This window comes from Neofelis nebulosa, chromosome 9 (assembly GCF_028018385.1).
Source record: "Neofelis nebulosa isolate mNeoNeb1 chromosome 9, mNeoNeb1.pri, whole genome shotgun sequence".
Lineage (NCBI taxonomy): Eukaryota > Metazoa > Chordata > Mammalia > Carnivora > Felidae > Neofelis > Neofelis nebulosa.
Genome location: NC_080790.1, coordinates 102,561,555 through 102,577,654, shown reverse-complemented (window position 1 = coordinate 102,577,654; position 16,100 = coordinate 102,561,555). Strand labels below are relative to the sequence as shown.

At 36.6% G+C, this 16,100-nt stretch overlaps 1 protein-coding gene across 15 annotated transcripts in view; it reads right to left on the bottom strand.

The window, feature by feature from the left end:
• TASP1 (taspase 1) overlaps positions 1–16,100 on the bottom strand; it is a 389,761-nt gene that overhangs the window by 329,319 nt on the left and 44,342 nt on the right. For all 15 annotated transcript variants that reach the window (XR_009248818.1, XR_009248816.1, XR_009248817.1 and 12 more), the window contains one exon: positions 4,844–4,928. Coding sequence is in view for 11 of the 15 variants with exons in the window: in XM_058684862.1 (XP_058540845.1) it covers positions 4,844–4,928 (85 nt within the window). In the remaining 4 variants the exon portion in view is untranslated. The remainder of the gene's footprint in view (positions 1–4,843; positions 4,929–16,100) is intronic.

The following is a 16,100-nucleotide window of genomic DNA, read 5'->3' as shown; positions in this document are numbered from 1 at the left end:
TTACTATAACTCTATTCATATGTTCAAGAAGCTACAGGAAAGATTAAACATGTTAAGTAGATACATGGAAGACATTTTCTAAAGCTGCAAATCAAACTTCTGGAGATGTTACAAAGTCAGAGATGAAAAACAATGTAGATGGGATTAACAAGCGATTAGATATTATAGAAAGATAACTAGTGAACTTGAAAACAGCAATGGAAGTTATTCAACATGAAACAAGGAGAAAAATGAATGGAAAAAGTAAATAAATTATCAGTGACCTGCAGGGCCACAAGAGCTCAAATACACATGCAATTGGAGTCCTGAAGGATGAAAGAGGAGTCAGAAAAAATATCTGAGGAAATAATAGCCAAAAATTTTCCAAATTTGATAAAGTATGTATCCCTATATATCCAAGAAACAAAATAAACCCAATCCAAAAACAAGAGAAAAAAACAATGGACCAATGTATCTCATATATTATAAAAATTCTTTACAAAATCTTAGCAAATTGGGTCCAACAATATATCAAAAGGATAACACAGTATGACCAAGTGGAATTTATCCCAGGAATGCATTGTTAACAGTTGAAAATCAACCAATCACTAACTCACCAAGTAAGAAAAATTGTAAGACCATCTTAATAGATGCAGAAAAGCATTTGAAGAAGTACAACACCCATTCCTATTAAAAACTCTTAGAACACCAAGAAGAGAACTTTCTCAGCATAATAAAGAACATCTATGACAAACCTACAGTAACCACCATACTTAAGGGTAAAAGACCAAACACTTCTACCCTAAGATCACAAACAAGGCACAGATGCCCACTCTCACATTTCTTTTGTTTCCCCCACTCTCACATTTCTATGCCACATTGCATTAGAGGTCCCAGCCACTATAATAAAAAAAAAAGGAAATTAGTTAAAGTAACCCAGATTAGAAAAACAAGGAAGAAGTAAAACAATCTTTATTCTCAGAAGACATTACTATCTATATAGAAAATCTTATCAAATCTATAAAAATAGTACTACCGAACAAATGAATTTAGCAAATTCTCTGGAAAGAATATCCATGTAATAAAATCAATCATATTTCTATATTGGCAAGGAATAATTGGAAAGTAACATTTATTATTTATATAATTTATCATGGTATCAAAAAGGATGAAATACTGAAGTATAAATTCGATAAAAGCTTTGCAAGACCTGTACACTGAAAACTATAAAACTGTTCAGAGAGGCTAAGGAAGACTTTAATAAATGAATATGTTGCAATCCTAATCAAAATTCGAGCAGGGTATTTATAGAAACTGGCAGCTTAATTCTAAAATTCATACGGAAATGCAATATGCCTGAAATGGTCAAAACAATTCTGAAAACAAAGAACAAAGCTGAAGAACTATATACATGATAAAATAAGACAACTAGTTCCAGACAAGTATAGCATCACTATACCATAAAAGCCATCACTTTTTCCCACATATTTTATCTTTGTAAAATATAAAAATATTGCACATGTACCCTTTGACAATTGCTTCATCTTGTTCCCTCCCTTCCTCTTTTCCCAGAGGTAATCACAGTGACTTTGGTAACCTCCTTTGCAGACCTTCTTTGTACATCTATGTACATATATATGTAGCCTTAAAAAATTAGAGCCCCGTTTATGTTGCAATATTATGAAGGAATACATGGGAATAAGAGAAGCTTAAATTCAAGATAACTGTTACATAGGAGCAGGAGCAGAGGCAAAATCAGGGTAAGGGTGTGGGACAATGGGAAGGATAAGGATGCTATTAGAAAGGGATCCATCTAGGAAGCTTCAAATCACTCTGTAATATTTTATTTCCCAAACTGGATGGTAGGAAACAGGTATTCTTATTTATAAACATCACATTATTTTGTATTTTTTTTAAGAAAACATAAGTTAAACTGAATATATCATACAGCAATTTGATTTGTTTACAATATAGAGATCTACCCATTTTTACTATATATAAATGTTTCTCCCTTTCAATACTGCAGATTATTCAAAATATGACTAGAAAACAGTCTATTTAGCCATTGATGGACATTTAGATTGTTTACATTTTATACACCAGAAGCAGTGTTGGTGTATGCTTCTTGTGCTATAGAGCCCTCCTGTGTACATGTGAAGGTGTTCTATCCCAGGACAGAATTGCTGGAGCACATAGCATGTGCATTTTCAATTTTTTACATTAATAAATAATAACAAAATGTCCCTCAGCTGGCCATATCAATCTATGTTCCTACCACTAGTAGAACAAAGAACCTGTTTTTCCATAACCTCAACAACACTGGATAACATTCGTCTTTATTAATTTTGCTACTTTAAATAACATGAAAATGCCATCTTATCATTTTAATTCACAATTCCCTGATTATCGTTGGGCACTTTTATACCATTAATATTTTATTCTCTATAAGCTGCCTATTTGTACTGCTTACCAATTTTTAAAGTTGAGGCTATCTTTGTCTTAATATTTCATAGTTCTTAAACATGGTTACTATTTTTTTTTTTTGCTACTTACACTGCAAATAATTGTCCTCAGTTCCAAAGGCCATAATGTCTTTTAATTCAGATCATAGTACCTTCAGTTGTATAACGCTAGACATTTTCACTTGTCATGTTTCCATATTTTAGCCTTAATTTTTAATCTTAATAAGGTCTTTGCTACCCTGTAGTCATAAACATAATCTCTCATTTTTTTCTTAAAAAAATTTTATACTAAGCTTTTTTTAACCTCATGTTTGAGTTTTATTTTTTTGAATGGTATGACAGAGGAATTTAAATTAACTTTTATCCACTAGGTAGCCAATTGTCCCAACACAATTTATTTAATATGCCATCCTTTTTTCCCCCACAATACTTTGAGATGACATTTAGGAGAGACTAAACTTAATTCCATACTTGGTCTGCTTCTGGACTCCCAGTTCAGTCCTACTGATTTTTTCTATATATATCCCTATACCTCTGTCAATCTGTTTCCTGTTTTAATTATGATAATACTATGAGGTATCAGGATAACTTTTAGATAAGTCCAACTCTTTGGTCTGTTTCAAAATGTCTTGGCTATCTATGGTTGTACACTTGTTCCTCCATATAAACTTAAGAATCAACTTGATAAATGCCAGGAGTAGTGTGGGGAATGGGATTATGATGATTTGCAGATGAACTGTAAAATACTTGTCACAAGGTTTATGCTATTTTTCTTGTCAACTAAAACAACTTTATTGTTGTTTCCTCCCTACATGTGTCTTCTAATTGGTTTAGAATTAATTATGCTAATTTACGTACAGTAGCAAATATGGGTGAAAGAAAACAGAACATTTTAAATCAACATTGAGGAGAATATGAATCCAGAGATAATCTCTTTACATCTACTACTTCCCCCAAAATAAGTCCCATCCAGTAGGACTCTGTGTATGTATTAAAGAAAACTTAGTAAATTTTGGGTTAGTGGACTTCATACCAGTTAAAAAAATAGCATGGTTTTAATACAAATTATGAGAAAAGTCTAAGAATTTTCTAAACATTTTTCCTACTTTCAGATTTATAAAAGTAAACTTACTGGTATCAACCAGACATATTATAAACAATCTCAAAATTTCACATCTGCTTCTCCTTATCCTTGTTTTGTTGAAGACACAAATATTAAAAATTATATTTCTCTGAAAATTTTTATAATTGACCTTTCTAGCATCACAATTAAACACACCTGAGAAGTATATGATTAAAAGGATTACTTGAGTATCTTTGCGTAAAAAGTTTCAAGATTTTTCAAAACTATGTCAATTTATTTTCTATGGTTTCAAATTATAACAGTCAAATAAAGTGGTACAGTAATATCACAATTTTCAACACACACATTAATATAACCTACACACCCAGGCATGCAGAAGATATACTGAGTATGCAATGGCATTGAAGCATATTTGTTACCATTATTAGGCATACTAATAGGATAGTGATTGTTTTGCAAACAGAGAAGTTTACAATTATTTAAGGGTAAAAAATATGATGTCAAGGATTTGCTTTAAAATACTATAGGAAAGGGGCACCTGGCTGGCTAAGTCAGAGGAGGATATGACTCTTGATCTTGGGGTCATGATTTCAAGCCCCATGTTGGGTGTAGAGATTGCTTAAAATAAATAAATAAATAAATAAATAAATAAATAAATAAATAAACAAACAAACAAACAAACAAACTTAAAAAAATTCTTTAAATAAAAAACTAAAATACTACAAAAAGGAAAAAGAAAGATGAGTGAAATAGATGAAGGGCAAAACAATGTAATTATCGGAGCCAGGTATCAAGTTCATGAGGGCTTTTCACCATGTTCATTCTACATTTATAAATACTTCAAAAGTTCAAAGTTTTTTTTAATGAAAACTGTATGTTAATGTTGGAGAAAAGATGTAATCTTACTAATCTTAACATCACAGTGTGTTTCTCCAGAAGAGAAAAATTAAGTACTTTTAGTCTAAGATCATCTCAAAATTAAAATCAGTTTGGACTCTGAATTTTTAAAGTTTCATAATAAAAGACCCAACTGTGCACTTAGTAACAGCAAAAACATCTCTGTAATCAACTACAAAACCAAAAATTAACTCTGATTTCTTTTCTGCTTTAATCTGTAATATTCTATTCCATCTGAAGCTCTATCAAGTGTACAAAATGTTCCAAGATTACAGAACAAAGTGTGTCTTCCTCTCAAAAGCAAGCTACTGCTGGTGTGTAACCAATAGCATCAGCCTTCTGTGGATAAAAATAGCCTTCAAACACCGCATGCACCAAAGACCAAAGACCCAGGGAAAGTCAGGCAGAACAAAGCTGTTACCAGGGAGGAATTCGGCCAGCTGAGAGCTTGCCCTTCTGCCCTTCACACAAGAGTCTGTTTGCAACTGAAACTGGGTTCTTGATTCCTATAAAATAAAATTGGCAGAAAATGGAGTCAGAAAAATGCCTTCAAGTTTCCCACTCAGTTTTGTGGTGTTTCAATAAAACAACTTTAAAATATCTTAGAAAACTCTTCTTATATACATACTAATGAAAACCCTCAATTATCATGAACAATAAGGATAAAATCAACAAACATATGAATACCTAGTAGATGCAAGAAAAGAATATAAAACATACATTCTCAGTTTTGTCATGTGCTACAGCAGCAAAGACTGAATTTGAAATATATACTTAAATTAGGTTTCTTGTTAGTAGATTTCAGAACAGAATAAAAAAAGTAATGAAAGTGTGGCATCTACTACCAAAAATTGAATTTCCTCTAAAGCATAAACATGATTACAAACATAGGAGGAGGAATTAATGGCCAAAAATTTTAAATCTCACCTACAGGAGAGATAGAATAAAGAGAATATCCTACAAATTAGGTAAGAGTGGGGAAAAGAGGTCAAGTATATACAGGTTGGTAACCTAAAATATGGTTCAGATTGTTTTCAGAACAGAAAACAGAATGTGAAGAAAAGTGAGAAGAGGATGTATATATGGAAGGGATGATAGGACAGCAAGTGTTAGTGTGAAAAACGGTGCCATGATGACAATGACAATGACAAATATGACAATGTGATGATGACCAAAGATAGTGATAGTAAAGTAACTCAGTATCTAATATATGCCAGGCTCACTGCCAAACCCTTAAATGTATCAGGTTATTTCATTGATCTCTCAACTCTATCATATAAGTATACTTACGAAACCTGATTACTGAGGAAATATTTGCACAGAGGGTTAAGTTACCCAACCAAGATCACAGTGTTAAGATTTTAACAGAAGCAGCTAATGCCAGAGACCATACCCTTAACCACTAATCAATGGATGCCTCTCAGGATATCATTAATGCCAAAAAAAGAAAAAAATCAATAGTGGGATATAAAGAGACTATAAAAACTCAAATTAAAGTCACTATATTGCCTCAAAACAAAATCATTTAGCTAAACAACAAAAACATGTGCTAGCTCTTAAACTATATCTCTGCACAGGTGCCTGGGTGGCTCAGTCAGTTAAGCGTCCAGCTCTTGATTTCAGCTCAGATCATGATCTCATGGTTCTTAAGTTTGAGCCCAGCATCAGGCTCTGTGCTGACAGCACGGAGCCTGCTTGGGATTCTCTTTCCTCCTCTCTCTCTGTCCCTCCCTGACTCGTGCTTGCTCTGTCTCTCAAAATTAAATAAATAAACATTAAAAAAAATATTTACATCTCTGTATATGATGATTCAATATTGTTAACACTTTAATAATTGTCAAATAAAGTTATAAATTCAAATCAACAAATTCTCCATCAAAACTTCAAAAGGATTTCTATGATGTATGACAAGCTGACTCTTAAACTCATCAGGAAGAGAACACTTTGGGAAAAAATGAAGAGATATTTACCCTACAAGATACCATTTCTTACTAAAATCTATTCTTAATTAAGAGAGTGTGATTTGGGTACAAACAAACAAATACATCAATTGAATAGAATAAAGCTACCATTCAGACACAGACACACATTCATTTGGACATTTAATCCATGACACAGACAGTAGTTCAAATGAGTATGAAAAGATAGACTCTATGTGAGAGGTAGAAAGAACACAGAGTGATGGGAGTCAGACTGTTTTATAACTGTACTGGCTATCAATCTATTACTTCTCAGCTACAGATTCTCCCTTCATTGCCTGACTTGTGGAAATAGATATGAACCCTTTAAATGTGTTCCCTTTGCCAGCTGGCACACCGGTAACTTTATCAGTAGAGGGCACTGGAGACATACTGCAGAAGGAACAGTGCCTTATTAGCCAGGCTTGCAGAATGTCAGTTCTTCTTCACTATTTGGCCCACATGGTATTCCCCAGTGCTAAGGGCCTGCAGAGTGCAGCGTTCTCCAGCATTTGGCCACCACATGTTCTCCCCAGCTCCTGATTCAAACTATAACAGCATAGCTGACAGCCCCAGAAAGAACAGGACTGTGCCCAGCTCAAGTCACACACCTTCTCAGCCTCATAAGCACAAACAGCAAACTGTCCTATGGGGAACACTGCCTCGTGAGCCAAAAGCCCAATCTTTATCTTGTGCAACAAAGGTTCAGTTCCCATAGTTTCCTGACCCCTGTGTATCTGCCCACCAGCTTGAGCTCACATGTGCCCCTCAGGATCGTTCCTGGTCTCACAGTGACTGTAGCCTGTGTAACCCAACAACTACTCTGCCCCACAGTGAGCTGCACCCATACCTTCTTTACTGATGTCTGAATCTCCTTTCAAGTCTATCCTTACTTGGGTATTCTCCCTCTGCCCTAGAACACATTTTGAGTTTTCATTCCATCTTTATATAGTTACTCTCCTATCACTGTTTAATCATCCTTTATATTAAACTTCTCCTATTTTATCTACTGTGTGGTTTATCTCCTAGTTAGACCCAGACTGATACAGCAACCTTGGACAAATTACTAAACCTCTTTTGTATTTCAGTTTCCTTATCTGTGAAATGGGGATAAAAGTACTGACGTCAAAAGGTAATTGTGAGAACTAAGTGACTAAGTATACGTAAGCTACTGGAGAACAATGCATAGTATGCAACAATCACCCAATAAATGGTAGTTGTTATTATTATCATTCAACAAATTGTATAGGGACAATTTGTTGGTTATTTCTTAAAGAAGTAAATGAAAAATAAATTATAAGTGTATTAGAAGAAAATACAGATTAACTGTACTTATAATTATAAGGGAAACCTTAAGAAATGCAAAACACAGGCAGGGACTGCTCCACGTGGTTTCCCGACCACCGACTGGCAGGGTCTTGATATTAAAGAATTAGCAGAACGGAGTCTCCAGAGCCAAGCGCAGACGAGAGGCCCACGGAAGAGGGTAGGAAGGGCGGCGAGGCAGTGCGCGCTCCACGGACTGGCGGGAGGGAGCCGGGGCGGAGGGGCGGCTCGCCGGCCAACCAGAGCCCCCGAGTCTGGCAGGCAAAAGCGGAGGGGCCTGATGGACTGTGTTCCGACAGCAAGCCCGACTTAGCGTCTGGGAGGTCATAAGTTAACAGCTCTGCTCAGAAAGTGGGAAGGCTGGAGGACAAAGGGAGGGAGAGCTGCTGAGCCCCCCGGATGACAGAGCTCAGCTTGGCGAGGAACAAAGGCGCTCGCCAGCGCCATCCCCCCCGCCCATCCCCCAGCCAAAATCCCAAAGAGAACCAGTTCCTGCCAGGGAACTTTCTCGCTCCGCGCAAACACCCAACTCTGTGCTTCTGCGGAGCCAAACCTCCGGCAGCGGATCTGACTCCCTCGCGCTGCCACAGGGCCCCTCCTGAAGTGGATCACCTAAGGAGAAGCGAGCTAAGCCTGCCCCTCCTGCCCCTGTGCACCTTGCCTACCCACCCCAGCTAATACGCCAGATCCCCAGCACCACAAGCCTGGCAGTATGCAAGTAGCCCAGACGGGCCACGCCACCCCACAGTGAATCCCGCCCCTAGGAGAGGGGAAGAGAAGGCACACACCAGTCTGACTGTGGCCGCAGCGGTGGGCTGGGGGCAGACATCAGGTCAGACTGCGGCCCCGCCCACCAACTCCAGTTATACACCACAGCACAGGGGAAGTGCCCTGCAGGTCCTCACCACTCCAGGGACTATCCAAAATGACCAAACGGAAGAATTCCCCTCAGAAGAATCTCCAGGAAATAACAACAGCTAATGAACTGATCAAAAAGGATTTAAATAATATAACAGAAAGTGAATTTAGAATAATAGTCATAAAATTAATCGCTGGGCTTGAAAACAGTATACAGGACAGCAGAGAATCTCTTGCCACAGAGATCAAGGGACTAAGGAACAGTCACGAGGAGCTGAAAAGCGCTTTAAACGAAATGCAAAACAAAATGGAAACCACGACGGCTCGGATTGAAGAGGCAGAGGAGAGAATAGGTGAACTAGAAGATAAAGTTATGGAAAAAGAGGAAGCTGAGAGAAAGAGAGATAAAAAAATCCAGGAGTATGAGGGGAAAATTAGAGAACTAAGTGATACACTAAAAAGAAATAATATACGCATAATTGGTATCCCAGAGGAGGAAGAGAGAGGGAAAGGTGCTGAAGGGGTACTTGAAGAAATTATAGCTGAGAACTTCCCTGAACTGGGGAAGGAAAAAGGCATTGAAATCCAAGAGGCACAGAGAACTCCCTTCAGACGTAACTTGAATCGATCTTCTGCACGACATATCATAGTGAAACTGGCAAAATACAAGGATAAAGAGAAAATTCTGAAAGCAGCGAGGGATAAACGTGCCCTCACATATAAAGGGAGACCTATAAGACTCGTGACTGATCTCTCTTTTGAAACTTGGCAGGCCAGAAAGGATTGGCACGATATCTTCAGTGTGCTAAACAGAAAAAATATGCAGCCGAGAATCCTTTATCCAGCAAGTCTGTCATTTAGAATAGAAGGAGAAATGAAGGTCTTCCCAAACAAACAAAAACTGAAGGAATTTGTCACCACTAAACCAGCCCTACAAGAGATCCTAAGGGGGATCCTGTGAGACAAAGTACCAGAGACATCACTACAAGCATAAAACATACAGACATCACAATGACTCTAAACCCGTATCTTTCTATAATAACACTGAATGTAAATGGATTAAATGCGCCAACCAAAAGACATAAGGTATCAGAATGGATAAAAAAAACAAGACCCATCTATTTGCTGTCTACAAGAGACTCATTTTAGATCTGAGGACACCTTTAGATTGAGAGTGAGGGGATGGAGAACTATTTATCATGCTACGGGAAGCCAAAAGAAAGCTGGAGTAGCCATACTTATATCAGACAAACTAGACTTTAAATTAAAGGCTGTAACAAGAGATGAAGAAGGGCATTATATAATAATCACAGGGTCTATCCATCAGGAAGAGCTATCAATTATAAATGTCTATGCGCCGACACCGGAGCCCCCAAATATATAAAACAATTACTCATAAACATAAGCAACCTTATTGATAAGAATGTGGTCATTGCAGGGGACTTTAACACCCCACTTACAGAAATGGATAGATCATCTAGACACACGGTCAATAAAGAAACAAGGGCCCTGAATGATACATTGGATCAGATGGACTTGACAGATATATTTAGAACTCTGCATCCCAAAGCAACAGAATATACTTTCTTCTCGAGTGCACATGGAACATTCTCCAAGATAGATCATATACTGGGTCACAAAACAGCCCTTCTTAAGTTTACAAGAACTGAAATTATACCATGCATACTTTCAGACCACAATGCTATGAAGCTTGAAATCAACCACAGGAAAAAGTCTGGAAAACCTCCAAAAGCATGGAGGTTAAAGAACACCCTACTAACGAATGAGTGGGTCAACCAGGCAATTAGAGAAGAAATTAAAAAATATATGGAAACAAACGAAAATGAAAATACAACAATCCAAACGCTTTGGGATGCAGCGAAGGCAGTCCTGAAAGGAAAATACATTGCAATCCAGGCCTATCTCAAGAAACAAGAAAAATCCCAAATACAAAATCTAACAGCACACCTAAAGGAAATAGAAGCAGAACAGCAAAGGCAGCCTAAACCCAGCAGAAGAAGAGAAATAATAAAGATCAGAGCAGAAATAAACAATATAGAATCTAAAAAAACTGTAGAGCAGATCAACGAAACCAAGAGTTGGTTTTTTGAAAAAATAAACGAAATTGACAAACCCCTAGCCAGGCTTCTCAAAAAGAAAAGGGAGATGACCCAAATAGATAAAACCATGAATGAAAATGGAATTATTACAACCAATCCCTCAGAGATACAAACAATTATCAGGGAATACTATGAAAAATTATATGCCAACAAATTGGACAACCTGGAAGAAATGGACAAATTCCTAAACACCCACACTCTTCCAAAACTCAATCAGGAGGAAATAGATAGCTTGAACAGACCCATAACCAAAGAAGAAATTGAATCGGTTAGCAAAAATCTCCCAACAAATAAGAGTCCAGGACCAGATGGCTTCCCAGGGGAGTTCTACCAGACGTTTAAAGTAGAGATAATACCTATCCTTCTCAAGCTATTCCAAGAAATAGAAAGGAAAGGAAAACTTCCAGACTCATTCTATGAAGCCAGTATTACTTTGATTCCTAAACCAGACAGAGACCCAGTAAAAAAAGAGAACTACAGGCCAATATCCCTGATGAATATGGATGCAAAAATTCTCAATAAGATACTAGCAAATCGAATTCAACAGCATATAAAAAGAATTATTCTCCATGATCAAGTGGGATTCATTCCTGGGATGCAGGGCTGGTTCAACATTCACAAATCAATCAACGTGATACATCACATTAACAAAAAAAAAGAGAAGAACCATATGATCCTGTCAATCGATGCAGAAAAGGCCTTTGACAAAATCCAGCACCCTTTCTTAATAAAAACCCTTGAGAAAGTCGGGATAGAAGGAACATACTTAAAGATCATAAAAGCCATTTATGAAAAGCCCACAGCTAACATCATCCTCAACGGGGAAAAACTGAGAGCTTTTTCCCTGAGATCAGGAACACGACAGGGATGCCCACTCTCACCGCTGTTGTTTAACATAGTGTTGGAAGTTCTAGCATCAGCAATCAGACAACAAAAGGAAATCAAAGGCATCAAAACTGGCAAAGATGAAGTCAAGCTTTCGCTTTTTGCAGATGACATGATATTATACATGGAAAATCCGATAGACTCCACCAAAAGTCTGCTAGAACTGATACATGAATTCAGCAAAGTTGCAGGATACAAAATCAATGTACAGAAATCAGTTGCATTCTTATACACTAACAATGAAGCAACAGAAAGACAAATAAAGAAACTGATCCCATTCACAATTGCACCAAGAAGCATAAAATACCTAGGAATAAATCTAACCAAAGATGTAAAAGATCTGTATGCTGAAAACTATAGAAAGCTTATGAAGGTAATTGAAGAAGATATAAAGAAATGGAAAGACATTCCCTGCTCATGGATTGGAAGAATAAATATTGTCAAAATGTCAATACTACCCAAAGCTATCTACACATTCAATGCAATCCCAATCAAAATTGCACCAGCATTCTTCTCAAAACTAGAACAAGCAATCCTAAAATTCATATGGAACCACAAAAGGCCCCGAATAGCCAAAGTAATTTTGAAGAAGAAGACCAAAGCAGGAGGCATCACAATCCCAGACTTTAGCCTCTACTACAATGCTGTCATCATCAAGACAGCATGGTATTGGCATAAAAACAGACACATAGACCAATGGAATAGAATAGAAACCCCAGAACTAGACCCACAAACGTATGGCCAACTAATCTTTGACAAAGCAGGAAAGAACATCCAATGGAAAAAAGACAGTCTCTTTAACAAATGGTGCTGGGAGAACTGGACAGCAACATGCAGAAGGTTGAAACTAGACCACTTTCTCACACCATTCACAAAAATAAACTCAAAATGGATAAAGGACCTGAATGTGAGACAGGAAACCATCAAAACCTTAGAGGAGAAAGCAGGAAAAGACCTCTCTGACCTCAGCCGTAGCAATCTCTTACCCGGCACATCCCCAAAGGCAAGGGAATTAAAAGCAAAAGTGAATTACTGGGACCTTATGAAGATAAAAAGCTTCTGCACGGCAAAGGAAACAACCAACAAAACCAAAAGGCAACCAACGGAATGGGAAAAGATATTTGCAAATGACATATCGGACAAAGGGCTAGTATCCAAAATCTATAAAGAGCTCACCAAACTCCACACCCGAAAAACAAATAACCCAGTGAAGAAATGGGCAGAAAACATGAATAGACACTTCTCTAAAGAAGACATCCGGATGGCCAACAGGCACATGAAAAGATGTTCAACGTCGCTCCTTATCAGGGAAATACAAATCAAAACCACACTCAGATATCACCTCACGCCAGTCAGAGTGGCCAAAATGAAGAAATCAGGAGACTGTAGATGCTAGAGAGGATGTGGAGAAACGGGAACCCTCTTGCACTGTTGGTGGGAATGCAAATTGGTGCAGCCGCTCTGGAAAGCAGTGTGGAGGTTCCTCAGAAAATTAAAAATAGACCTACCCTATGACCCAGCAATAGCACTGCTAGGAATTTACCCAAGGGATACAGGAGTACTGATGCATAGGGGCACTTGTACCCCAATGTTTATAGCAGCACTCTCAACAATAGCCAAATTATGGAAAGAGCCTAAATGTCCATCAACTGATGAATGGATAAAGAAATTGTGGTTTATATACACAATGGAATACTACATGGCAATGAGAAAAAATGAAATATGGCCTTTTGTAGCAACGTGGATGGAACTGGAGAGTGTGATGCTAAGTGAAATAAGCCATACAGAGAAAGACAGATACCATATGGTTTCACTCTTATGTGGATCCTGAGAAACGTTAAGACACCCATGGGGGAGGAGAAGGAAAAAAAAAAAAAAAAAAAAAGAGGTTACAGTGGGAGAGAGCCAAAGCATAAGAGACTGTTAAAAACTGAGAACAAACTGAGGGTTGATGGGGGGTGGGAGGGAGGGTAGGGTGGGTGATGGGTATTGAGAAGGGCACCTTTTGGGATGAGCACTGGGTGTTGTATGGAAACCAATTTTACAGTAAATTTCATATATTAAAAAAATAAATAAATAATAAATTAAATTAAAAAAAAAAGAAATGCAAAACACAAAAGCCACAAAAGAACAAGTAAAACCTTGATAAATAAAAATTTTAAATTCCAATATAATAAAGCACATTATAAATAAAGTTAAAAGGCAAACCACAAGAGATATGGAACAGTCAGTTCACAAAGAAACGCTAATGGCTTTTAATATATGAAATTTCATTAAATCCCAATAAAATATCATAATAAAAGAAATTAAAATTAAAATTAATTGATATACCCTTTCTTACCTACCACACGAATCAGAAAGGATATAGAAGATTGGAAGAAGTGAATAACCAAATTGACCTAGTTGACACATACAGAACACACACCTAACAACTACAAAATACATACTCTTCTAAAGTTCACACGGAATGGGGCTCCTGGGTAGCTCAGTCGGTTAAGCGTCTGACTCTTGGTTTTGGCTCAGGTTATGATCTCACAGTTTGAGTTCAAGCCCTGCATTGGGCTCTGCGCTAATAGCACAGGGCCTACTTGGGATTCTCTCTCTGCCCCTACCCACTCTCTTTCTCTCTTTCAAAATACATAAATAAACTTTATTAAAAAAATAAAGTTCACGTGGAGTGTTTATCAAAACACACCATAAACTGGGCCATAGAGCAAGTCTCAAAACGTTTCAAGGGACTGGAATCATACAGAAGATGTTCTCTGGCCACAGTGAAATTAAACTAGAACTCAAAAAGAAAACTAATAAAGTCTTTAGGCAAATACAATTGACAACTCATATGAAAAAGACAAATTCCTTGAAAACACACACAAGAAAAAGAAAATATAATCTTATAACTATTAAAGAAATTGAATCCCATTTTTTAAAACTCCCTTCAAAGAAAACTCCACTAATTTAGAATAACTAATAAATTCTCAGAAGAAATCATTCCAATCATGCATAAACTCTATCAAAGGGAGTGAAAAAAAAAAAATCTTAAATTCATTTTATGAGGCCAGCCATAACATGATTCTAAAACCTTAAAATAATATTACAAGAAAGGAAAATTGAAACCAATTTTTACATATACATGAACATAGATGTCAAAATATTAAACATCAACAACTTGAATCCACCAGAATATAAAAAGATAAAAACACAACCAAGATTTTATGCCATGAAGGGAATATTCAAAAATCAATCACAAATTTCATCATATTTAACAATATAAGGGGGAAAAACCTTCCTCTCAATAGATACAGAAAAGCCCTTAATGATAATTTTCAATATCCATTTATAATAAAAACTATTGGCAAACTAAGATTAAAAAGGAACTTCTTCAATCTGATAAAGAGTATCTATAACAATCCAAAAGCTAGCAGAGCACACAGAATGATCTTGATCTCTAAGATCAAGAATCAAGCAAGGATATACATTATCACCACTTATATTCAGCATTGCACTGGATCTCACAGCCAGTAGAATAATGTAAGAAAAAATAAAAAGTTTACATATATATTGGAAAGAAAAAAGCAAAATTACATGAGTCATAGGTAATTATGTATATAAAATTTCATGGGAACTTATATTTTCAAACTTTTTCAAATTAATAAGTGAATTTATCAAGGACAGTGAATTCAAAGCCAATATACAAAACTCAATTGTATTTCTAAATACAATAAAACAATTAGATATCAATATTTAAAATATACGTACTTTATAATAGCATCAAAAAACTAAGTATCTAGAATAAACCTAATAAAATATATACATGGAATTTATACTGAAAATAAAACATTGCTGAGAAAAAATGAGCAATATTTATGTAAAAATACATATTCTATGTTTGTGGGATGGAATACTCAATACTGCTAAGACATCAGTTCTCCACAAATGTTCCATACTTTCAATGCAATACCAATCAAAATTCCAGCAAGGTTTTATTGTGGACGTTGACAAGTTGATTTAAAATTTTAATGAAAATGGAGTGCCTGGGTGGCTCAGTAGGTTAAGTGTTCGACTTCAGCTCAGGTCACAATCCCGAGGTCTGTGAGTCCGAGCCCCACATTAGGCTCTGAGCTGATAGCTCAGAGCCTAGACCCTGTTTCAGATTCTGTGTCTCCCTCTCTCTCTGCCCCTCCCCTGCTCACACTCTGTGTCTCCCTCTCTCTCAAAATAATAAATAAACATTAAATTTTTTTTTAATTTTTACGAAAATGGCCAAAAACCTACAATAGCCAATATAATCTTTAAACAAATAAAAAAAAAGAAAAAAAGGAAGTTGGAAGTCTCATACTACCAGATATGAAGAATATATAAATATATTACCAGATATAAAGAATATAAAGCTACAGTAATCAAGACAGTATGGCACTGGCAATAAATAGGACAATAGAATAGATCAAGGGTACAGAAACAAGCCATTGCATGCATAGTCAGTCACCTGATTTACCAACACAGCTGTGTGAGGAAAGCACTGTCCTTTCTATTG